Source organism: Anolis sagrei, chromosome 1 (genome assembly GCF_037176765.1).
Source record: "Anolis sagrei isolate rAnoSag1 chromosome 1, rAnoSag1.mat, whole genome shotgun sequence".
NCBI classification, from domain to species: domain Eukaryota; kingdom Metazoa; phylum Chordata; class Lepidosauria; order Squamata; family Dactyloidae; genus Anolis; species Anolis sagrei.
In genome coordinates, this window is record NC_090021.1 from 332,656,663 (window position 1) to 332,682,621 (window position 25,959).

Consider the following 25,959-nt stretch of genomic DNA (forward strand, 5'->3'; position numbering starts at 1 on the left):
TCTTCTTAAAAACTGGCCTATATTGTGACTTTGCAATGGTCACAACTAATTTAAAGACATTACTAGAAGAGGAAAAATTAAAGCAAGTCATTTCTATTATATCTGCCAACAACTCCATAAGATATGTCTCATTGGAGGGTCTTTGCCAGGACTAGGAACTGAGATCCTTTATAGAAGAAACTCCAGAAAGCCTTATGTTCTTTATCACAGGCAAAACTGAAATTTTAAAATTTATGTTTCTAGTCTTCCATTTTTTAAAAATCCTCTAAATGAACTACATCATTCCTCCCCACCATTCTTGGAGGCAAAAATTCCCAAGGTCTGAGAATGTGTAAGAAAAACCCACAATAGTTAAAACCAGTTATGGAGCTAAATTCACTCACTTTGCCCGCAGTAGAAAGTGATCCTGCCATCATATAAATCTCTGTTTTTCAATGTTGGTCCATTTTAAGTGCAATTCTCTTGTGTATCCAGCGGAAGAAATCAAACAGGATATGAAGCTTTCAAAAATGTGGATTCTGACATACAGTTACTTTCCAGTAATCATCTTGGCTCAGCTTCTACGAACTTCTCCCCCCAACGTCTGCTTGTCTCTCTTTCAGAGCAGCTCCTCATCTCCGTTCTCCCAGGGGCTCATATCTGCCTCTAAAAGAAATTTACTCGACAAAAGACATCCGAAAAACACTCTCTGCTGCTTTGGGAAACATATTGCTTCATATCTCGTTTCTGTAAATTCAGCGACTATGCATCCTTATTGATTGCCCTTTTTTATTTAGGTCTGATGTACTGGTCTAAGGAGACAAACTTTCACATTCAATCAAGTTGGTTATGCGCAGTCTCCCAGGGCTTTTGCAGATGCTCATCTCTACAAGTGGGAAAGACAGATGCATCCACCAGTAACTTCTAGTGGCCACTGTGGAGTTGCAAAATATATCTCTCTATGGAGATGTGTAGACTTTTCTAAAACCACAAACTTAAATCACAGAATCATAGAATCACAGTTAAAAGGAAATGCAAGGGTCATCAGTCCAACTCTCTGCCATGCAGAAATACACAGCACTCCTAAAAAAAATGTCCACCCCACCTTTCCATAAAGACTGCCAAAGAAGAAGGGTCCACCACTATCCAAAGCAATTTGTTCTCCTGCTGAACAATTCTTACACTCAAAAATTTCTTCCTAATGTATAGACAGAATCTCTTCTCCTGTCATTTGAATTCTCTCTTTTGTGCTGTAATCTTTGGAGCAGAAAACAAGCTCGCTCCATCTTCCACATGACATCCCTTCAGGTATTTAAATATGGCCATCATTATCACCTCTCATTCTTCTCTTCTACAAGCTAAAGCTAAACCATCCTTCACAACTCCTTGAAGAAAAGGTTTGATTTGTCCTCTTCCCCTTTCAATCTTCCAGAAAGTTTAGCCGGAATTGTAAAGACAACGGATGCTTTATTTACAGTTGGGTATTTTAAACTGGTCAAAAAAAGATTTCTACCACTTACAGAAATGTTTGTTCCATATATTGTCGAAGGCTTTCATGGCCGGAATCACTGGGTTGTTGTAGATTTTTCCGGGCTATATGGCCACGTTCTGGAGGCAATTTTTCTCCTGATGTTTCGCCTGCATCTATGGCAAGCATCCTCACTACCTCTGAGGATGCTTGCCATAGATGCAGGCGAAACGTCAGGAGAAAAATTGTCTCCAGAACATGGCCATATAGCCCGGAAAAACCTACAACAACCCTCTGTTTGTTCCATAATTTGGCTGTTATTATACAGACAACTATAATGAACTACCCATCCCAACATTTTCATTCTTTGCTGGCATTATAAAAGAAAACCACATGAAAGCTATTCTCTCCTAGACTCTTAGGGAAAACGGGTTACCATATTCATAAACACACACACACATATACAATCCCTTGCTCTACTCTTCATATCACAGAGTGTCTGCAAACATGATGAATGCCAGGGTGTGTTTTAGCATGCCACCCCCACCACAGAACTCCAAAGAGACTATGAGAAAAGCACCTGGCCCTGTGGACAAAAGGCTGACTCACCTGCTTCACATTCATTACCCTTTGAAAACGAGGGACACAAGGACACAATGTACTTCTCAAAGGGAAAATGACTTTCCAGCATCATCCAGAGCAGCTGCACATACAGAATCACTTCCAGGAAAGAAGGGTTTTCCAATGCAAAATTAGAGCATAAGGAAGAAAACATCCCTTTTGCCACATGGAGCTCCTCAGCAATCCCTAACCCAAATCAAGGCAAACAAGAGGGTTCTCTATGAGATAAAGCATGGGTATGACCAACATTTATACTATGACTCTATTATTCTTGAATTTGATCTCCACAGTTTCACTAACCCATGCTCCAACACACCCACCTCACCCCTAAGGTTTTGTGAGCCTCATTGTGGCCCCTTCCACACAGCTGTATAAAATCCAACATTATCTGCTTTGAACTGGATTATATGGCAGAGTGGACTCAGATGATCCAGTTCAAAGCAGATATTGTGGATTGTCTGCCTTGTGTTCTCCAGTACAATTCTACGATATGCTTTTTGTGAACCACCCTGAGTCCCCTTCGGGGTTGAGAAGGGCAGTATACAAATATCGCTAATAATAATAATAATAATAAATTTTGCCCAATTATAATCACAGAATCATAAGAGTTGGAAGACAGCACAAGAGTCATCCAATATCCCCCCACATGGAGGAAAAGTCATAAAATATAGGATTTGCTATTATCTACAGCTTCAGGTATTCATAGGGGGGATCTTAGAATGTATCCCCAGTGGATACAGAGGTCATACGGCATTTCTTTTTAAATTATTTATATCCTGCCCCACATCATATGATCTCAGTTTGATCAATTTTAAAAGGCAAATATTTAAAAACTTAAATTAAAAAAAAACCTGAGAGAACATTTTTCTGGGAATCTCTATATCAGTGGTTCTCAACCTGGGGTCCCCAGATGTTTTTGGCCTACAACTCCCAGAAATCCCAGCCAGGTTACCAGCTGTTAGGATTTCTGGGAGTTGAAGGCCAAAAACATCTGGGGACCCCAGGTTGAGAACCACTGCTCTAGATCCTCCAGGACAACTCTATTGTCATTTCCACTTGAAGTTGTTTAATAAGTGTGTGCCCTGAACAAGCCCCAGGCCAGAATTCTCTATGGCCACATTACTCAAAGTGGTATGCCACAGACACAATTATTATTATTATTATTATTATTATTATTATTATTAACTTTATTTGTACCCCGCTAGCATCTCCCGGAGGACTCGATGCGGCTTACACAGGCCGAAGCCTCAAAACACAATACAATAAAGAACGTAACATCACAATAACAAGCAAATCAAACAATGAGCAAAATAACATAACTCCACAATAACTAAGCAAATCAAACAATAAGCAAAATAACGACAATGGCAGTACATCAAGACATTATTAAAAACTGGTTCGGCCGGCGCACTGGGGTACAAGGGTTAAAAGTGCTGAAATGGCAGGAGGCAGTAAGGTTAAAAGTGCGGTGTGCAGCGACAATTAGTTACACAAGGACCACAAGACTGTGCCATGTTTCTAGGAAAGATGGAAACCAATGAGTACAAATATGGTCCCAGTCTTTGGTACATGGGGAGTGGAGAGGGGGAAGAAGTTATGCTAATTTTCCATATTTGAAACCATAAGAAACACTGCTCTGCAGCATAAAAATGTTCCATAGTCAACTTTCTGAGTCAACATGTGTGGTGAAGTGTAAATTTTAATCTATTGTTATGTATAGTTATAGATAGGTGTTTAGAGAGTTAAGTATTTAGAGTAGCATAAATGGGGGGATGGTAGTCAGCTTAGCTCACTTTGAGCTGGGTTACCATGGAAACAGGGGTGGAGCAGGGCAGGGCAGCCATTTTAAAACAGTTAGTCTGTTGTCTGTGAACTGCAGGAGTGGCTGGTTCTGTAGTAGTGAGAACCAGGAATGTAATCTGTAGTTTAAAAACTACAGGGTAAGGCTGATTCTACTGTAATGAGAATCAGGGAGGGTTTGGCTTTTAGCCTAGGTAGTTTAGATAAGTCGAGTTGACTTATTTATATTAGTATTTAGTGTATGAGTAGAAAGGGAGAAACCCAGTGAGAATCTTTATTGCAACAGAAATATCACAAAGAAAGAATAAGCTTATATCTGAAGTAATCTAATAAGGAAAGAAATACATTTTGAAGAAAAATAAGTTTGAAACCTGTTTAGTAGAAGGAAGAGTCCTTCCCAGAGTTGTTTTAAGGAATGTTATAAATGTAACATCTGAAAATATGTGCCTCTATGAGATAAGAAACATTGAAACCATCAAGCTTCTGCTACATTTCAATAAACTTGTTACCGTTTCTTTTAAAGCCTGGTCTCTGTTACAAATCCTTTCCAAGTTAAATTACGCTACCTTTGAAGAAAGACTAAATCAATATTACTAGCTATTAGCTATGTTATCAATTTAATAAACCCTTACAAAGTGGTGGCATCTTTACAAAACCTTCACAAATTGGTGGCATTTTCGTTACAATTTGATGGCCTCTTTACAAATTGGTGAAATCTTTCCAACATGGCATAAAAACTGCATTGGAAAGGAGATTCCCTGATGGCAAAAAATCTGGGAAACACTCCCATGTATAGAAAGGGGAGCTGTGGGAAAAGCTTTGGATTGCAGGCAAAGTATGAAGGAAAAATAAGCAGGTAGGTCAGTCCTCTTTAAAAAAAAATTAATGGAAGGGAAGCAATATAGTGATTGGGGGAAAGCATGATAGTTAACCTGTTTTAAATTTGTAATACAGAGTTGCCCATATTCTCCAAAACCTAAGCACTAAACATTGAGAACTGTGACAGGAAATCCACTTCAATACATCTTTTAAAGATGCATTTGTAATAAACTATGATTTGCAAGGTTGCATTTCCCCTTGATGCCTCATTCATCATTTTTAGATCTCTCTCTCTCGCTCTATATATATATACTGTATACCCACACACACACACACACAATAAAGAGGGAATGGGAGAAACCTAGACAAGTAGAAACACATGTACAATTCTCCCTAAGAAAAGAACAAGCCTTCCTTTGCCAGATCACACTTGAGATATCAGTCAGGCTACATTAGCAGGGAATGTTCCTGGTTGTTAAGTTTTATGTCTGTGTTCAATGGCATCACCTTATATGGGCCTCTCTACTTGGAATCCTTTTCCAAAATGCAATTCAAACTGAGAACGGATACATGCCAGTTATAATTATGAGAAAATTAAGAGGGTTATAAACTAAACAATAAAGTCCACAAAGCCATTCAATCCCATTTATTGTTGTTTTTGTTGTTGTTCTTTAAAAAAGAACCTTGCACCTACCCATCATTAATACTTGAGTATGCATTTGGAGGCTCTCTTGATAAATAATGGCAGCTACTTTTTCCAAACACGAGTCTCATGGCACCATAAAGACTGACATATTTAGTAAGGCAAAAGCATTTTGTAGTCCAAGACCATGATAAGTGTCTTTAGTGCAGTGAAACGTTCTTTGTTTCTTTTGCTGCAAATGGCCACTTGTGTATCCCATATTACACAAGTAGAAAAGGCGAAAAAGTATTGCCATTCTAACAGCCATTGCACAAATATCAGCGCAACTTGTAAAATACAAGCAAATTCTAGGTAAATGAGTTGTCCAATAGTTATGCAACCGCTTTTGTGGCATCAATATCCTCAAACCAAAACAAAGAACTGTATCTGCTATTGGTGGGAGAAAGGAAATTAGATTCCTATGAGCAGCAGAAGCTTTGCACTAGTGGAACGACACAACTGTATACAACTCAATTTTTGTGAAACATTTAAACACGCCTAAAAGCTAAGCCAATTGCTAAGCATTACTATTAGGTAAAGGCAAAGGTTTTCCTCCGATATTAAGTCCAGTTGTGCCCAGCTCTGAGGGTTGGTGATCATCTCCATTTCTAAGCCGAAGAGCCAGTGTTATCCATAGACACCTTCAAAGTCATGTGGCACTGTTACCTTCCAGCTAAAGTGTTACCTTGTTTTTGAACTGCTGGGTTGGCAGAAGCTGGGGCTAATAGCGGGAGCTCACCTAGCTCCCCAGATTTGAACAGACGACCTTTCGGTCAGCAAGTTCAGCAGCTCAGCAGTTTAAATCACTGCGCCCCAGGGGCTCCCAAGCATTACTATTATCATAGTCAAAGCACAAATTATCAAGTGTCAAACCAAACAATTTGTCACACCGATGAAACACAGTGGTACATGGAGCAATCACAAGTAACTGCTGGAGTCAGAGTTTTCATGTGACTTGAGGACAAACTACATTGTGAAGTTAGGACAGGAAGCAGTGGGATTCTCTGTGGCAAATAAGTTACGTTTTCTCAACAACGATGACCCAATTTAATTCAGCTCCAGACCTGTTTTAAGAATTCTAAATGACAGAACACTTGGACGTGCTTTTTGTAAATACATTTGCTATGGTCATGCATCGTTTCTCTTTTTATCCAAAAGTAGAAATTGCGGGGTCATTAAATATAAATAAATCACTGCAAAATGCAGAGGCACTGCACCATATCGATAGAAGCATCATTAAATTTTCAGTAATAACTACTTCCATATTTGGCTTCTTTTTATTTTTTGAGTGAAGTGAAGTAATGGCCATGGCTTGTTTCTTTATTTTTCCAGTTCAGCACTTTCTCATTTTTAATTCCGCTAAATATCTTTAGACTTTACAAAAGAAAAAAAACCCAAAATAATTTAACTGGACAGATATTGCTCCGTGTAAACCAAAATTTGGCAACATTACTTTTCAAACTACAGTTTCCAGAAAACCAAATCCTTAGGTGGTTGGAGATAATAAGGTTAAGCATCAGTTCAAAAGAAAACTCTAAACACAAGGATGTGAATTTTAGAGGTGAAGCTGAGGAAGAAAGTAGTGGCCACAGAAATATTCACATCAGATTAAAAGAGCAATATGTTAGAGTGCTATACACCAAAACAGAGACCTTGAAAAACAAACACGATTTATTTATTTACTTCCTACATTTATATACCACTTTTCTCCCCGTGAGGGAACTCAAAGTGGTTTCCAATATCATAAAGGTAAAATATAATGCCAAACATACATGTGAAAACCAAAACATAATAGCTAGACAATAACATAACAATAATAATAATAATAATAATAATAATAACTTTATTTACACCCCGCCACCATCTCCCCCGGAGCAGCTTACATGAGGCTAAGCCCAACAACAAATCAATAAAAACAACAGGAAATAAGCAAAATAAACAATACAGTTAATATAACTCATATAACTATAAATTAAAAACCTAACCAAATGAAAACATAAAACAGCAATTAGAAACAAAGCATAAAATCAAACATTGACAATACAGTAACATTTATATTAAAACCCACCCATAAACAACACAATTTAAAAACAGATAATAAAATCACACCATCTAAAATCAAATATGTAGTTGTTCCATTGGCCCACTTACTATTCCTTATTCTCTTATTGCACTGAGAACTTTGCTGTTCGAAAGCTTAGTCATAATGTATTGTCGAAGGCTTCTGGAACATGGCCATACAGTCCAAAAACTCACAACAACCTTAGTCACAATGTGCCTGAAATTAAGGAAGGTAAATATGACTCAATAGGTATTACAGAGACTTGGAGGGATGACTCCCATGATTGGAATATAATAACTGAGAGAGAAAATCTGCTAAAAATGAATAGATGGAAAAGAAAGGGAGACCAAGTAGCATTATACAACAAAGACAAATTTATCTGTACAGAAATCCCTGTGAGTGATCAAACTGAACCAGTATTTGAGAAAAGAAATCAAAACAACATTGCGGATTTCAGCAAAGCCCTTGATAAGCTCTCTCATGATATTTTGTATGCCAAGGGATCTTGTAGCTTTCATAGACTTAAGTTTACTTCCTCGGCACTGACAGCACTTTACTTCGTGCATCTGAGAAAGGAAACTTAAGTCTGCAAAAGATAATGTGACCAACTCATTTCTCTCAATCTCAAAGGTGCTACAAGAACCCTTTGCATACTGATATTTCAGACTAACTTAGACAGTTCTTTGAATTCTACACTTATTATATTTTTATTAACAAAATGAGCAAATAAAATAGATGGAAACACCATTAGATGGATCCATAATTGGTTGGAAAACTGCTCAGAGACTTACAAGTTTTTCTTTACAAGGCATGTTCAAGAGTATCTACCACTACTTTCCTCTAAGGTTGAGAGAGTGAGGCTTGTCCACCCAGTGGTTTCCATGATAAGTAGGCATCAAAACCCAAGTATCCCAGACTCCTAACATTCATATTCTTTCTTAAGGCTAACTCTTACATTATTACTGCATAAGAAAACAGAGTTGAGTACTATCAGCAATAAAATTAAATAATGAGAAAGATACAACATGCTGCTCACCAAAACGGTGTTTCAAATAAGCTGGTTACTCCACCTCATATTCATTTTAATTCTTATGACAGCCAGGAAGGGTGTTTTCCCTTCCAGCTTCAGTAATATCACAACCTGGGGATCACAACCAGATCCAGTGAAGATATCTGCCTTGCACTATGCTACTCTGCTGCAGAATACGCATGCCTAGTGTGGAATACAGTGGATGTGGCTCTTAATAAGGCATGCTGCAGTATCACAGGATGTCAACTCCCCACACCACTGGAGAAATTATACTGTCATATTGCACCACATGACATCCATCAGGAAGTAGCAGCTAGTAATGAAAGGACCAAGACACTGACATCTCCGGCCATCCTCTGTTCGGATATCAGCCAACATGCCAACAACTTAAAACAGCTTCCTAAGATCAATAGAGATACTCATTGGAACACCTCAGCAAGCGAGAGTCCAAAAGTGGCAGGCTAAAACCCGAAACCTCAATCAGTGGCTGATATCAGATGAGAAACTTCCTCTTGGGCACACAGAAGACTGGGCGACTTGGAAAGCGATGAACAGACTGCGCTTTGGTACCATGACATGCAGAGCCAATCTTAAGAAATAGGGCTACAAAGTGGAGACATGCGAGTGTGGAGAAGAGGAAAGCACATACCACTTACTACAATGCAGTCTAAGCCATGCCACATGCAGCCTGTCTTTTTACAGGAACCCTCAGTGGCGCAGTGGGTTAAAGCACTGTGCCGGCAGGACTGAAGACCAACAGGTCGCAGGTTCGAATCCGGGGAGAGGTGGATGAGCTCCCTCTATTAGCTCCAGCTCCTCATGCGGGGACATGAGAGAAGCCTCCCACAAGGATGATAAAACATCAAAAATCATCCAGGCGTCCTCTGGGCAACGTCCTTGCAGACGGCCAATTCTCTCACAACAGGAACAGTTGGTCCTGACACGACAAAAAAAAAAAAAGAGGCACTCCAAGTGGCCAGCTTCTGGTGAAAGGAAATTTAGTATAATGCCAAGTTTTTAACCTTGTTTGTGGTTTTTTAATACATTATAACTGTATTCTCAATTCACTTCTGACATGATAAAAAAATACTAATATTACAGCTCTAAGCAAACCCAAGATCAAATCGTACTCATCAATGGATTTCTAGTGCATGCTTTTTGTTGTTCACGAGAAGCCACAACATGGAGGAGCTTGAGCAATTAAAGCTTAAAGCAACATTTACCTTTGATTGTTATCTCTTTGCAGATTAGCCACAGTCAAGAAGTGTACTGTTTTCACAGCATTTAAACAAACACACACAAACAAAAGAAAGAAAGAGAGGAACAGTATTCCCCACCCTCTTTCACAAGCACAGGGCAGTTTTCTGCAATTTCATTAAAATCACATTTATTGTCATTCCTAAAGGGCATACAATTAAACTAATGGGCATGGATTGCTAGCGGAAACAAATGAAAGCATGCTAAGAATAAGGAAGAATTCCTTTCTACTCACTAACACTTTCATGTCTCAGCTACATAATAATTCAAACGATTCGATTAAAAAAAGTTTAAGCTCGCCAACCTCTTATCCAGATATTACTCATCCTACACAACAAAGATATTGCGCCATTAGATAACTTTCCCGGATGTTTGAGCCATTAATCATTTCCATAACGGACTCATAAGAAAGACATTTATAAAGGAGAAAGCCAAATCTTCACTGAAAGTGTTACCAACAGTGAGAATCACCAAGCATTCGAATCTGCACATGAATCACCAAGAGTGAAAATCTGCACACATGTACCAATGCTCCATGCCTTGTAAAAAATGGTTAGCTAAAATATGACAAATTAGAAGTGGAGTTTTTAAAGGTAATGATTTTTTCCAGACTCATCCAGATGGGGTAAAGCAGTGGTTCTCAACCTTCCTAATGCCGTGACCCCTTAATACAGTTTCTCATGTTGTGGTGACCCCCAACCATAACCCTAACATTATGAATCGCCATGTAAATAATGATCTGCAGGATGTATTTTCATTCACTGGAGCAAATTTGGCTCAAATACCCGGTATGCCCAAATTTGAATACTGGTGGGGTTGGCGGGGAAATTGCTTCTGTCATTTGGGAGTTGTAGTTGCTGGGATTTATAGTTAACATGTAAACAAAGAGCATTCTGAACCCCACCAACAATGGAATTGAACCAAAGTTGGCACAGAGAACCCCCATGATCAACAGAAAATACTGGAAGGGTTTGGTGGGCATTGACCTTGAGTTTGGGAGTTGTAGTTCGCCTACATTCAGAGAGCACCGTGGGCTCAAACAATGATGGATCTGGACCAAACTTGGCACGGATACCCAACATGCCCAAATGTGAACACTGATGGGGTTTGGGGAAAATAGACTTTGACATTTGGGTGTTGTAGATACTGGGAGTTATAGGTCACCTACAATCAAGGAGCGTTCTGAACCCCACCAATGATAGCCAATTCTATCTATACTATTCTATCAAACTTCCCACACAGAACCCCCATGGCCAACAGAAAATACTGTGTTTTCTGATGGTCTTTGGCGACCCCTCTGACACCTCTTCGTGACCCCCTCAGGAGTCCCGACCCCCAGGTTGAGAAACACTGGGGTAAAGGCTCTGTAAGTGCTGAGAGTTTCTTTTTTAAAAAAAATCTACCTGCATACTCTCAAGTTCGCATCCAAAAATCATAGAATCATGGAGTTGGAAGAAACCTCATGGGCCATCCAGTCTAACCCCCTACGAAGAGGCAGGAAAACTGCATTCAAACCACCCCTGATAGATGGGCATCCAGCCTCTGTTTATAAGCCTCCAAAGAAGGAGCCTCCACCACACTCCGGGGCAGAGAGTTCCACTGCTGAACAGTGTTCACAGTCAGGAAGTTCTTCCTAATGTTCAGATGGAATCTCCTTTCTTGTAGTTTGAAGCCATTGCTCTGTAGTGCAAAAAAAACACTTAAAACACAATACAATAATTAAAATGAAGAACAATTTTAGCAAATATAAACTTATTAGTATTTCGATGGGAAGTGTGGGCCTGCTTTTGGCTAATGAGATAGGATTGTTGTTGTTGTTGTGTGCTTTCAAGCTGTTTCAGACTTAGGCTGACCCTGAGCGAGGGCCGGGTAAATGACCTTGGAGAGCCATATCTGGCCCTCGGGCCTTAATTTGAGGACCCCTGTTCTAGATGGATAAGACTTAATCATGGAAGCCCAAGCCGTGAGTTAAGATTTGAAGATCAAGTGACTTGGGAGAGCTCTCATTTATGAGGTTGTTGTAAGGTGAAATCAAGCTGACAGCAGTTAATAACAACAATGGTAAGAGTTCCTAGGACATACTTTGGGTTAAAGAAAACATCCTGTGGATTTCCGGAATAAGATCAGTTTGAACAGGAACAAAACACAACTTTCAAAAAAAAAATTCTCAGGTGGAAGGCTCTCGGTGAGTCAAAGGAATTCTTTAATTTGTGCACCTCTTTCCTGCTTTATTTATTTCATTGATTAAGACTCTTTCTTAAAAAAACAAAGCACAATAAGAACAAAAGCAATAAAATAAGTAGCTAATAGAAAAATAGTAATACAGCTAAGATAATAAAATCCATCAAAGGCTATAAAAGAGGGGAAAGTTAAAGGATTAACTGTTAAGAAAATAATCCCTTAAAATGCATGGATAGATCTTCATTTAATGGCAGACCTTCTTGCCATTACAAGATTGCCTGATCTCCTTGATAGACCATTCCATTTAGTGGGAACCAAAGTATATGGGTTAAACTGCTGAACTTGTTGACCAAAAGGTCGCAGGTTCGAATATAGGAAGCGGCATGAGCTTCCGCTGTCAGCCCCAGCTTCTGCCAATCTAGCAGTTCAAAAACATGTAAATGTGAGTAGATCAATAGGTACTGCTCCAGCAGGAAGGTAACGGCTCTCCATGCAGTCATGCTGGCCAAATGACCTTGGAGGTGTCTACGGACAATGCTGGCTCTTCGCCTTAGAAATGGAGATGAGCACCAACCCCCAGAGTCGGATATGACTGGACTTAATGTCAGGGGACAACCTTTACCTTAAAGCATAGAAATACCATGCGACTAATGACTGGACTCTATTAAGGGAAACTACATTTGAAAAGAAAATACCAAATAAGCAGTAAGGAAAACAGTTATATAAAGGATGCATGCACCTGTGAGGAGATTTTGCAATTGAAGCATTGGAGGCAGGTTTAAGATCACTTGGGTATAAGGTTACAGAAGTGGAAAACAGCCATATCTGGAATGTCTTCATAGATCAGGTAACAAACCATTCAAAAAAGGGAGAGACAGTTGTAATGTAAGACTCTGGCTACCCTGATATCTATTGGAAATCAAACTCTGCCAAGACTGTTAAGGTCCATGGGGTGGAAAACACAACAAAAGAAGTGACTGCACTGGACCTGTTCCACAGCAATAAGGAACATTTGGTGAGTGCGAGTGGAAGTCGCAACATCTTGAGATGAATTACCTGAAGGAAATGGAAGAGCATAAATGTTCACTCTGATCTTTTTTTTTGGGGGGGGGGGGGGAGTGGACAATTTCAATGCATTGAAAAAATATTGGATGGGATTCTAGGACAAAAAAATATTCAAAGAGAAAAGAGTTTATGGTGTATGGTGATTTCTTAATTGAGTGATATAGAAGGTATCATCTTGTAAGATTCCATAGTCAAAAGTGATTACTTGTTCATCAGTCTGATGTCAGTACCATGAGACATTTTAGAATAAGTCATTAAAAGCTGCTCAATGTGAATTTTAAAAAATCTCTTTAAAAACATCAAAATAATATTAATTCTTTTAAATACAGTGACTAGCTTGGTAGATCAAAGAAATGATGTCGATAAAAGGGGAGAGGCTGATTACCCACGAAAGATTACTAGTTCTCACCCCCGGGGGTGAGAAGGGCAGGGTATAAATATAGGAAATGAAATAATAAATACGACTACCACATCAGCTCTAAATTATTAAATATGGTTTTCCGTGGGCGCACAAACGGCAACTACTGGATGGCATATGTTTTGTATCAGAAACTAGCATTGATGTGGTCTATCCAACGCAATTTTCTGAATCAGCACCCCAAATAACCAAACTGAATTGAAGGTTGACCAAAAACTGATTTGTAACCCTTTTGGTACTAATGTTTGAGAGTGGCCCCTGGTCAAAGTGGTCCATGGTCAAGTGGTCCCTGGTCAAAAAAGGGTTGGGAACACAGTAAAGGTAGTGTTTCCCAGATTATTTAACAAGAGATCACCAATTTTTGTTTCCTACTGTGCTGGAGACTAGCACTATAATTGTATCTATTATTTCTTTCTTTCCAGGTAACTTCCCAGGGTAAGCAGCCAATGGTTCACAATTGTAGCTCTGCCCAAGGGATGGGGGTGATAGCACCCTTACATATACACTATCTGACAGAACATCTCTCACTGCACGTTCCTGTCTGTACCCTGACATCCAAAGGAAAGACCCTCTTATCAGTAGAACTACTTTCACAGATATGGTTAGTAGGAACATAAGAGAAGGCCTTCTCAACTGCTGCCCCTTTGGAATATCTTTCCTCAGAAACCAAAATTGCCCATTCCTTGCTGCCCTTTCATTACATGTATTTCTTCTGATTTTCAGAACAGAAGGCTTTTAAGGAAAGATTTGTAAGAGTATATTTATCATATTGTATCAGAAGCAAACCAAGGGTACAGTTATAATGTATTTAAAAAACACAAAGTTTTTGAACTTGGCATTATATCAAATGTCCTTTGATCAGTAGCTGGCCACTTAGAGTGCCTCTGGTGTTGCTATAAGGAGGTCCTCCATTGTGAATGTGGCAGGGCTCAGACTACATTGTAATAAGTGGTCTGGGTTTGCTCTTCTCCACACTCGCATGTCTTGGACTCCACTTTGTGGCCCCAATTCTTAAGATTAGCTCTGCATCTCGTGGTGCCAGAGTGCAGCTTGTTCAATACCTTCTAAGTTGCCGAGTCTTCTGTGTGCCCATGGCTTGAAGGTCCAGGTTTGGATGAAGATTTTTTTAGGTTCAAAAACCATTTAAAATTGTTAATACTTTAGTTCTATTTTAATTTTATTTCTTTATATGTTTTAACTATACACCAGTTAAATTGTAATTCAGTTCGTAATATGACTAGAGACTCAAAATTGGGGAAAATGCAGACTATAAATAAAATTATCATAATCAGCTTTGGTCATTTCTATTTATTTCCAAAAATCAGCATCACACCAGAGTTCTCTATTACTATTTCCAGACAACGAGACTTTATAGATCAACCTTCCAAACTCCAATGTTTCAGGTGAGAAAATGGTCAGCATTGGAGAAGCCAAGCTTTCTTGGAATCTAAATACTGACTGAGATAGCACTTGAAAGGGAAAGAAACAGGATCAAATAAATATGTTTTTATATTACTAATATTTGTCTTGCTCTAATACAGACAGCTGTTCTCAAGAGGGTCAGCGAAAGAAAATTAGACTGTGGTCACATTGGAAAATGTAAAACCCAGCCCTTTATCATATACACCATGAGGGCAACAAAATTGCTACCATGTTTTGAGAAAGAACTGGATTTCAGACACAGCTCACTCTGGCACATTAAACAACACAGACCTCGGCAGGAATAATTAAGAGGGTAAAATTAAGCATGCCCTTAAATGTTTCTGCTGTTTGAAATTAAAGCTCCAATTCCTCAACCTTAAACTGCTTACTGTCAAGAACTTTCAGTCAACTTACCAGGAGCCATAAAATCAGGTCTTGACTGGCTGACAGTAAAAGTGCTCCAGATGAATTAATCACAAGTGGCATCAGCTATTAGCTTTGGCCAATTTCTCAGCCCCAAATTCATCTACCCAGACTTCTGCATTTAAGGCAATATTTGCAGCACAAAGCCCTTTTCTTGAACTGTAGCCACAGAGACTCAAGGAAGATGTCAAAGCAATCAGATCTTCTATTTATAAAAGTGTATTATCTTAGAGATTGGGACACACACACACACACACCATGGACCACATTTGCAGACGAAACAGCTTGGCTTAAAACAATAGTGCTGCATTTGCTGGCAGAGTATTTGACCTTCAAGGAATATAGTTCAGCTGCTGAAACAGAGCTTTTTCCTCCCTCCTTTGTTTTTTTAAAAGACACATACTTTAAAAAACACTTTCTTTTTAGGGAGGTATGAATTTCCAGCCCGGTGCAGGAAAAAAATAGAGGTTTCTTTCATGTATTTGAGTCACTTTTCAAAGATGGCCTTCTAACTGGTGTGGGACGACACCAAATTGGGAGGGATAGCCAATACTCCAGAGGACAGGAGCAGGATTCAAAACGATCTTGACAGATTAGAGAGATGGGCCAAAACTAATAAAATGAAGTTCAACAGTGACAAATGCAAGATACTCCACTTTGGCAGGAAAAACAAAATGCAAAGATACAGAATGGGGGATGCCTGGCTTGAGAGCAGTACGTGTGAAAAAGATCTTGGAGTCCTCGTGGACAACAAGTTAAACATGAGCCAACAATGTGATGTGGCGGCAAAAAAAGCCAATGGGATTTTGGCCTGCATCAATAGGAGCATAGTGTCTAGGTCCAGGGAAGTAATGCTGCCCCTCTATTCTGCTTTGGTTAGACCACACCTGGAATATTGTGTCCAATTTTGGGCACCAGAATTCAAGAGAGATATTGACAAGCTGGAATGTATCCAGAGGAGAGCGACTAAAATGATAAAGGGTTTGGAGAACAAGCCCTATGAGGAGCAGCTTAAGGAGCTGGGCATGTTTAGCCTGAAGAAGAGAAGGCTGAGAGGGGATATGATAGCCATGTATAAATATGTGAGAGGAAGTCACAGGGAGGAGGGAGCAAGCTTGTTTTCTGCTTCCCTGGAGACTAGGACGCGGAACAATGGTTTCAAAGAGAGGAGATTCCATCTGAACATGAGGAAGAACTTCCTGACTGTGAGAGCCGTTCAGCAGTGGAACTCTCTGTCCCGGAGTATGGTGAAGGCTCCTTCTTTGGAAGCTTTTAAACAGAGGCTGGATGGCCATCTGTCAGGGGTGATTTGAATACAATATTTCTGCTTCTTGGCAGGGGATTGGACTGGATGGCCCATGAGGTCTCTTCCAACTCTTTGATTCTATGATTCTATGACTGTGGCATACACAAGAACATCAGAAGCTGCCATGGACCCCAGAACAATAGGGACAGAGGGGTCCAAGACCAGGTTGGGAGACTGATCCCCCCTGAAATGATCTGGTAAAACTGGACAAACCAATTATGTAGCTGATCGATCCTCTTTAGTAATTATCAATCACAAGTATATTAAATGATCTAGCACAGAGATATATTCAGACAGTAGCAGTCAAGCCCACACAAGAATAATAAAGGTTGCCTATAACCTTTCTACCCCACAAACATAAAATTTAATGCAGGAATTTAGAATACTGTTATTCTCTAGGCTACCCTTACATTGAAAAACTCACCACTAGGAATTCCATGCAAGTCAGCAAGATAGTCGGAGCCCCCGGTGGCGCAGTGGGTTAAACCCCTGTGCCGGCAGGACTGAAGACCGACAGGTCGCAGGTTCGAATCCGGGGAGAGGCGGATGAGCTCCCTCTATTAGCTCCAGCTCCTCATGCAGGGACATGAGAGAAGCCTGCCACAAGGATGATAAAACATCAAAAAATCATCCGGGCGTCCCCTGGGCAACGTCCTTGCAGACGGCCAATTCTCTCACAACAAGAGCGGTTGCTCCTGACACGACCAAAAAAAAAAAAGCAAGATAGTCAATGTCTTGCCTATTTCTCTTATCACTGGGCAAAATAGTAGAAGGCTTTGTTGCTGTTATACTAGTCCACTAAGAAGTCAGAAATCTCGATTTTTTTCCATTCAGGCTCATGTACGGCTAGTGAACATAATTGCAGGCCAGTACATTTTTGTAGATTTTTCTACACAGCTGTCCAAAACCACAATCCCAGTGGAACACCTTCAGAATTTTAACTGAGATAATGAACAGGTCTCCCTTCTCCATAGTATGAAGAAATTATGTACAACAACAGGCATGCAGACATTGGTCCACTTATTAACAAATGGTTGTGGTTGTTTTCAATTATCTGTAGTTCTCATGGAAGAATACTCCCTGACTTTTGGAGACCATGTGGCACATTTTACAACCAGCCATAAACTTTTTTTCCCTGTAGTCCTGTTCAACATAACAGTCTTCACGTTAATTAAATGCATTTTTTTTTACTCTTCGTGGAGATATTTCCTTTCTTTGTCTTCTGTCAAAATGTCTGTGAGACATGCGATAAACCTACATTTTATCAACTAAGATCAATTTCAGGCAATGAAACTCAAGCAGGAAGCATACCCCAAAGACACCAGATCCTGTCTGAGCTTTGAAGCTAAGCAGAGTCAGCCCAGGGTAGTACTTGGATGAGAGACCATGAATGAATACCAGATGCTAAGGTTGTATATCCAAGGAAGGGATGGGCAAAACCAACCCTGAGTATTCCTTGTCTAAGAAAACCTTATACAATTCATGCAGTCACCATATGTCCACTGGAAGACACATAATGAATAACTCCATGGTCTCACATAAGTCTTGGCAAATACTGCATATACTCAAATATAAGCCAACCCGAATATAAGCTAAGGCACCTAATTTTACCACAAAAAATTGGGTAAACGTATTAACTCGAGCATAAGCCGTGATGAGAAATGCAACAGCTACTGGTAAATTTCAAAATAAAAATAAATACCATAAAATTACATTAATTGAGGCATCAGTAGGTTCAATGTTTTTGAATATTTACATAAATCTGTAATTTAAGATATGACTGTCCAACTCTGCTTAAACGATTATTCTAACCTTCTTCAATGTAAGTGTGCTTACGTATCCTTCCAATTATAATAAAGAGAGTAAAATAATAAATGTAATAAAAATAATATAATAAAATAATGTAAATGTAATAATACCAATAAAAATAGAGTAAAATAATAAATGTAATAATAATAATAATAATAATAATAATAATAATAGAGTACATTAATAAATGTAATAAAATACTAATAACAATGTAAAATAATAAATAACTTTGACTCAGGTAAAAGCTGAGGGGGACTTTTTCAGCCTAAAAAGGGGGCTGAAAAACTTGGGTTATACTTGAGTATATACAATAATTGCATATTCTGTCAATGTTATTATTAAAGGAAGCAAAACCTCTAGGAACATCTTTGGGAAGGGCAATCACAGTCAAATGAGACTTGTCAGACAATCTCTGGTACCTGTTTTCCTACATTACTGGGTATAACAATTCCAAATTACAATTTAAAACAAACTTTATTGACTAAATTAACATGTTATCATTGGCTATGAGATAATATTCAGTAATTTTTTTAACTGCGGTCAGCATTCATAACACTAACTAGAAAAAGGAGGGATATAAAGTGAAATTTAAAATGCTGCAGCCATTCACCTGAAGATACGCATGCCACTGCTTTGTTAGAGATCGGCAGAACTATTAGTCTGCAAAATTCTGAAAGAAGGACTGTGTGTAATCCAATTTTGTCCATGACAGCGAAAATGCCATTGCCTTGAAACCCAGTACTTCTTAATCGAGAGTGAATCCCAGTAGTGAAACCCAATCTTGCTCCCTGAGATCCTTAGATAAAAGGCAGGATGCAAATATTTTAATTAAAAAATAACACTCTAGATATCCTATGATAAGATGATTGAATGTAAATATTCTAATGTATATATAAGTAGATAGTATTAGAAATTATGCCTTCGCAATGTTTTTTTTCCTCATTTAGATAACTTTTTATAGAATTCCCTGGAAAATTATTTCACCAGGCTTTATTTCATGCAGTTGATGCCTGACCTTCCAACGTGAAGGTACAACTATTACAGAACATGTGCATAGGCTCTTTAGAGAGGTTCACATGTATTATATCAATGTATCAGTAAATTTTACAACAGACCACTAAAACACGCCAGTGTTATTGTTCCTTATACACCAATAACAGAGAGCCAATAATAATCAACAAGTTTACAGTAAACATTACATTTGAACATAGGCACTCCCAGCTTACACTCAAAATATAGGCTGCATATCAAGAAATTTGTAACTAGTGGTATAGGCATGAATATTGAAGTGTCTACACTCCCAAACATCTAAGGACAATCCAAAAAGGCGGGCAGCTGTGTACATTCATATCAACAAATCAACTCTACAGAAGATCTTTTGTAATAATAAGTTTCTGTCACCTCTTGAAGACAGAGCTTCCACTACTCCTCCCCAAACACTTAACATAAAGACAGGGAGATGTAACAGCAATATATTATTCCTAGGAGAATCTATTTCCAATCCAGATATAGCACAAATTGCAGGTAATGTCTAAATTTTACTACAATAGTCCCAGAAACTACTCTGATTTAAACACAACACAAAACAACACATTTCTAAAATTATGATATAGTGATAAAAACTACTGATGTATCCATTAGCACCTAAACTATACTCTACTTTGCTGCTATGAGTGTCTAATCTTCATCAATTTGAACAACAAAAAGTATAGGAAATTAGAGCAAATCACAAGTATTCAAACTACACTACTGAACTGAATCGGCCCTTTTGAGGTTAAATCTAACCCATGCTTTTGGTACTTGCACCTCAGTCCTGAAACAAAGTATATAGGAAGAAAAGGATACATTTTGAAAGGTACATTTCATTCCAAAGCCACAACTAATCTTTTGGGCACCTACAGACTAGTTTTGTTATGGGAAATGTTTTTATGGACTAATCCAGGGGTCCTCAAACCATGGCTCGGGGGCCGGATGCGGCCCTCTGAGGTCATTTATTCGGCCCTCGCTCAGGGTCAACCTAAGTGTGAAACGACTTGAAAGCACATAACAACAATCCTATCTCATCAGCCAATAGTAGGCCCACACTTCCCACTGAAATACTAATAATTAGTTATTTGTTGAAATCACTCTTTATTTTAATTATTGTATTATTTTTAAATATTTTTGCACTACAAATAAGATATGTGCAGTGTGCATAGGAATTCATTCATGTTTTTTCAAATTATAATCCAGCCCTCAACAGTTTGAGGGACTGTGGCCTGGCCCTCTGTTTAAAAAGTTTGAGGACCCCTGGACTAATCAAATAGATAGAAGATACAACTTCAATTAAGAGATGTCTGTATGTACACTTGCAATCCACATTATCTGCTTTGAACTGGATTATCTGAGGGTCCTTCCACACAGGCATATAACCCGGAATATCAAGGCAGATAATCCACAATATTTTATTTGAACTGGGTTATCTGAGTCCACACTGGCATATAATCCAGTTCAAAGCAGATAATCTGAATTTGATATGGCAGTGTAGGAGGCCTCAGAGGAAGAGAAAGGCAACTTCTCTGAACTAATCTTCCCAAGAAAATCCCTTGATAGGGTTGCCATAAATCTAAATGTCTAAAGGTATCCAACAACATATTTATACTAAAGTATGTATAAATATTAGACACACCTTATATAATGAGAAGGTATGACCCATTAGAAAAAGCAATAGCAGGCACCAGGAAAAGAAAAGACTGTATTACAAGTTGATAGAGTCAATGAAGGAAGCCATAACCCTGTGGGCCCTTCTACACAGCAATATAACCCAGAATATCATGGCAGAAAATCCCACAATATCTGCTTTGAACTGGAATACATGGCAGTGTGGACTCAGATAGCACAGTTCAAAGCAGATATTGAGGGATTTTCTGTTGTGTGGTTTCTGGACTGTGTAGTCGTGTTCCAGCAGCATTTTCTAATGACATTTCACCTGCATCTGTGGTTGGCACCTTCAGGTCCCAGTCACAGATGCAGACAAAATGTCAGGAGAAAATGCTGCTGGAACACGGCCATACAGCCACACAAAACCCCAGCAATTCCGTCCATGAAAGCCTTCAACGATACACTGTATAAAGTCACTTTCAAGCTATATGTGCAAGGTGTGTGGGAAAAACAACACTGTGTATTTAGACTTGGGTCCAATCTCCAAGTACATTTTTAGCCTCCCGTACAGGGAGGGAACTACTCCCATGTTGTGGCAGCTCCACTGGCTGCCAATCTGCTTCCTGGCTAGATGCAAAGTGTTGGTTATTACCTTAAAGCCCTAAATGCTTCAGGTCCAGGCTATTTGACAAATTGCATCTCCTCGTACAACCAACTTGGACACTGCAGTCAGCAGAAGAGGCCCTGCTCTCGGTCCCACCTCCATCTCAAGTACTGGGAACGAGAGAAAGGGCAGCTCCCACCTTTGGAAACTCCTACCTAATAAATAAAAATGACACCCCCCCCTTCTCTCCTTCAGAAAACAATTTAAAAGCTAGGGAGGATTATAAGTTTACATATCGATATAAATAAAAATGGAATGTTCATTTGTGAGATTAACAAAACTCAAAAACCACTGGATGAATTGACACCAAATTTGGACACATTACACCTATTAGACCAACGAGTAACCATCACTCATAAAAACACTAAAAAAACTCATCAGAAGGGACTTTAAAAGCCAAAAAAAATTAAAAAATACAACACATACGCAAAATTACATATATACACATACATACACACAAAAAACACATATACACAGCAACACATGGCAGAGGACGGCTAGTATTTAATATACCACCGACTGGAAATCCTATCACACTCTGGCTCTGTTGGTTATGGTTCGGTAGGCTTTGTTGGCTCTGTTGGATTTTTTGGCTGCATAATAATTTTAATAAGTATTTTAATTTAATTTTTAATCATGCTTTTTATAAATTTATGTTCAATGTCTTTAATGATTTTAGGTTAAATGTTAGATTATGTCATGTTATGTGATGTGTTATGTTATAATTTAATTTTGGGGTTATATGTCTGGGTGATAGTATGATAGCTGGGTCCGGAAGCTCCGAGCGTTACTGAGATGCCGCAAAAGCGGCTGTGAATAAGGGAAGAGAGGGAGCAGTGTGAGAGCGGGGAGAACGAAGGAAAGATAGAAAGAAGGGGATGCTTAGCGTAAAGGTTAGGGCAAGGTTTAGGGTTTGGGTTAGGGTTAGGGTAAGAGTTAGGGGTTATGGTTAAGGTACAGTTTAGGGTAAGGGTTAGGGTAAGGTTTTTAGTTTGGGTTAGGGCAAGGGTTTGGGTAAGTGGTTAGGCTCAGGCTTACGGTACAGTTCAGGGTAAGGGTTTGGGTTAGCGCAAGGGTTAGGGTAAGGTTTAGGGTTTGGGTAAGGGTTTGGGTAAGTGCTTAGGCTTATTGTACAGTTCAGGGTAAGGGTTAGGGTAAGGTTTTGGGTTAGCGTAAGGGTTAGGGTTTGGGTAAGTGGTTAGGCTTAGGCTTACGGTACAGTTCAGGGTAAGGGTTAGGGTAAGGTTTTGAGTTTGGGTTAGTGTAAGGGTTAGGGTAAGGTTTAGGGTTTGGGTAAGGGTTTGGGTAAGGGTTTGGGTAAGTGGTTAGGTTTACGGTACAGTTCAGGGTAAGGGTTTCACCATTAAAGAACTCTTACATTTCTTCTATATTATCTGTCTCTGGCCTGGCTTACATTAGCTAAGTCTCTCTTGCGCAAACAGCACTCCCGAAAGAGCAATGTGCCATCTCCGTAACACTCTGAGCTTCTGGACCCAGCTATTTATTTATTTACTGCTTTTGTATTCCGCCCTTCTCACCCCGCAGGGGACTCAGGGCGGATTACAGGGTGGATTACAGGGGACTCAGGGCAGATTACAAACATTCAATGCCAATTTTTGACATACAAACATATACAGACATAGATAGAGGCTATTTAATTTTTTTCTGGCCGCCAGGGGAGCTGTCGCTTTCATCGTCCATCTGCGACGCTGATGAAGCACTTCCGCATTCCCCGCATGCTTCCCCACTGGAATGCTTTGCTGGAGTCTTCTTTATGGCCTCATAAATCAGTTAATTTAGCCTCACCACACTTTAAGGTGCTACCTTATTTTCCTACTTGACAGATGCAACTGTCTTTCGGGTTGCAAAGGTCGACAACAGGCTACACACAATTAGTTGGAAACCCACTCCAACCTGGGCTGGCTTCGAACTCATGACCTTTTTGGTCAGAGTGATCTTAATACAGCTGACACTCAACCAGCTGCGCCACAATCCCGGTGCTGTTACCTATGTTTGTCTCAGATGTTGGTTTCTATTGCAGTGTTTCTCAACCTGGGGGTTGGGACCCCTGGAGAGGTCGCAAGGGGGTGTCAGAGGGGTCACCAAAGACCATCAGAAAAACAGTATTTTTTGTTGCTCATGGGGGTTCTGTGTGGAAAGTTTGCCCCAATTCTATTGTTGGTAGGGTTCAGAATGCTCTTTGATTGTAGGTGAACTATAAATCCCACTAACTACAACACCCAAATGTCAAGGTCTATTTTCCCATGAAAATAGTATGTTCACCAGTGTTCACTTTTGGGCATATTGAGTATTTGTGCCAAGTTTGGTCCTGATCCATCATTGTTTGAGTCCACAGTGTTCTCCGGATACAGGTGAATTACAACTCCCAAACTCGAGGTCAATGCCCACCAAACTCTTCCAGCTTTTTTTTCTGTTGGTCATTGAAGTTCTGAGTGCTAAGTTTGCTTCAGTTCCATCATTGGTGGAATTCAGAATGCTCCCTGATTGTAGGTGAACTATACATCCCAGCAACTACAACTCCCAAATGACAAAATCAACCTCCCCAACTCCACCAGTGTATTGGATATGTGTGCCAAATTTGGTCCAGTGAATACATCAGATCTTTGCATTACAATTGCTAACATTAGCAAAATTACAGTCATGAAGTAGCAACGAAAATATACAGATTGTTTTTGATGACGATGTTGTTGATGTTTTTGAGGACGATGTTTTTTGGTTATTGCTAGATTGATTTTAGATTGTATCTTGTAATTGGCACCCTGTCCTTTCTATCTTGTACACCGCTGTGAGTCGCCCCCGGGCTGAGAACAGCAGTATAGAAGCACAGTAAATAAATAAATAAATAAATGTTATGTTTGGGGGTCACCACAACATGAGGAACTGTATTAAGGGGTCGTGGCATTAGAAAGGTTGAGAACCACTGTTCTATTGGCTTATTTTGGGAACTGGGTGATTTGTTATTTGTATTAGTTTTGATGAACATATTATGGCATTGAATGGTTGCCATTTTTTGATGGAATATGCCCTGAATCCCCTTGGGGAGATAGGGTGGAATACAAATAAAGTTGTTATTTATTATTATTATTTGTTTATCCAGAAATCCAAAATGCTCCAAAATCAAAAACTACTTTCTGTGTGTGTGTAGACCAGGCCTGGGCCAACTTGGGCCTTCCCTTCAGGTGTTTTGGACTCCCAACTCCCACAATTCCTAACAGCCTACCGGCTGTTAGGAATTGTGGGAGTTGGGAGTCCAAAACACCTGAAGGGAAGGCCCAAGTTGGCCCAGGCCTAGTGTAGAGGCGCCTCCCCTTGTAACCATCCCTCCTTCCCTTCCCTTCTCTTCCCTTCCTTCCCAGGCTTACAGCGTGTGCCCGCAGACGTTGACCATCAGCTTGAGGGAGGGGTTCCTGTACTTGGTGGTCTTGCAGCGAGGGCAACACTGGTCCTCCATGGCCAGCCCTTCTCCCCTCTTCTCACAGAGCCTTCCCTTCTCCTGCCAGCAGAGTCCCTCCGCAAACAACGACCGGCCGGAACTCAGGCTGCGGAAGAAAGGTTCCGCTTCGAGGGAGGAGCTATGCAATGCAGGCAAAGGCAGAAAGAAAGCAGCCTGATACACACAGCCCTATATAGAATCATAGAATCAAAGAGTTGGAAGAGACCTCATGGGCCATCCAGTCCAACCCCCTGCCAAGAAGCAGGAATATTGCATTCAAATCACCCCTGACAGATGGCCATCCAGCCTCTGTTTAAAAGCTTCCAAAGAAGGAGCCACCACACTCCAGGGCAGAGAGTTCCACTGCTGAACGGCTCTCACAGTCAGGAAGTTCTTCCTCATAGAATCATAGAATCAAAGAGTTGGAAGAGACCTCATGGGCCATCCAGTCCAACCCCCTGCCAAGAAGCAGGAATGTTGCATTCAAATCACCCCTGACAGATGGCCATCCAGCCTCTGTTTAAAAGCTTCCAAAGAAGGATCCTCCACCACACTCCGGGGCAGAGAGTTCCACTGCTGAACGGCTCTCACAGTCAGGAAGTTCTTCCTCATAGAATCATAGAATCAAAGAGTTGGAAGAGACCTCATGGGCCATCCAGTCCATCCCCCTGCCAAGAAGCAGGAATGTTGCATTCAAATCACCCCTGACAGATGGCCATCCAGCCTCTGTTTAAAAGCTTCCAAAGAAGGAGCCTCCACCACACTCCGGGGCAGAGAGTTCCACTGCTGAACGGCTCTCGCAGTCAGGAAGTTCTTCCTCATGTTCAGATGGAATCTCCTCTCTTGTAGTTTGAAGCCA

General features: G+C 39.9%; 1 protein-coding gene across 1 annotated transcript in view; it reads right to left on the reverse strand.

The window, feature by feature from the left end:
• The window catches only part of MNAT1 (MNAT1 component of CDK activating kinase), a 167,394-nt gene extending 142,185 nt beyond the window's left edge, over positions 1-25,209 (reverse strand). The window contains exon 1 of the mRNA XM_060754088.2: positions 25,030-25,209. Coding sequence (XP_060610071.2) covers positions 25,030-25,118 — 89 coding nt within the window. The 5' untranslated portion in view covers positions 25,119-25,209. The remainder of the gene's footprint in view (positions 1-25,029) is intronic.
• Between the last annotated feature and the right edge of the window lie 750 nt (positions 25,210-25,959).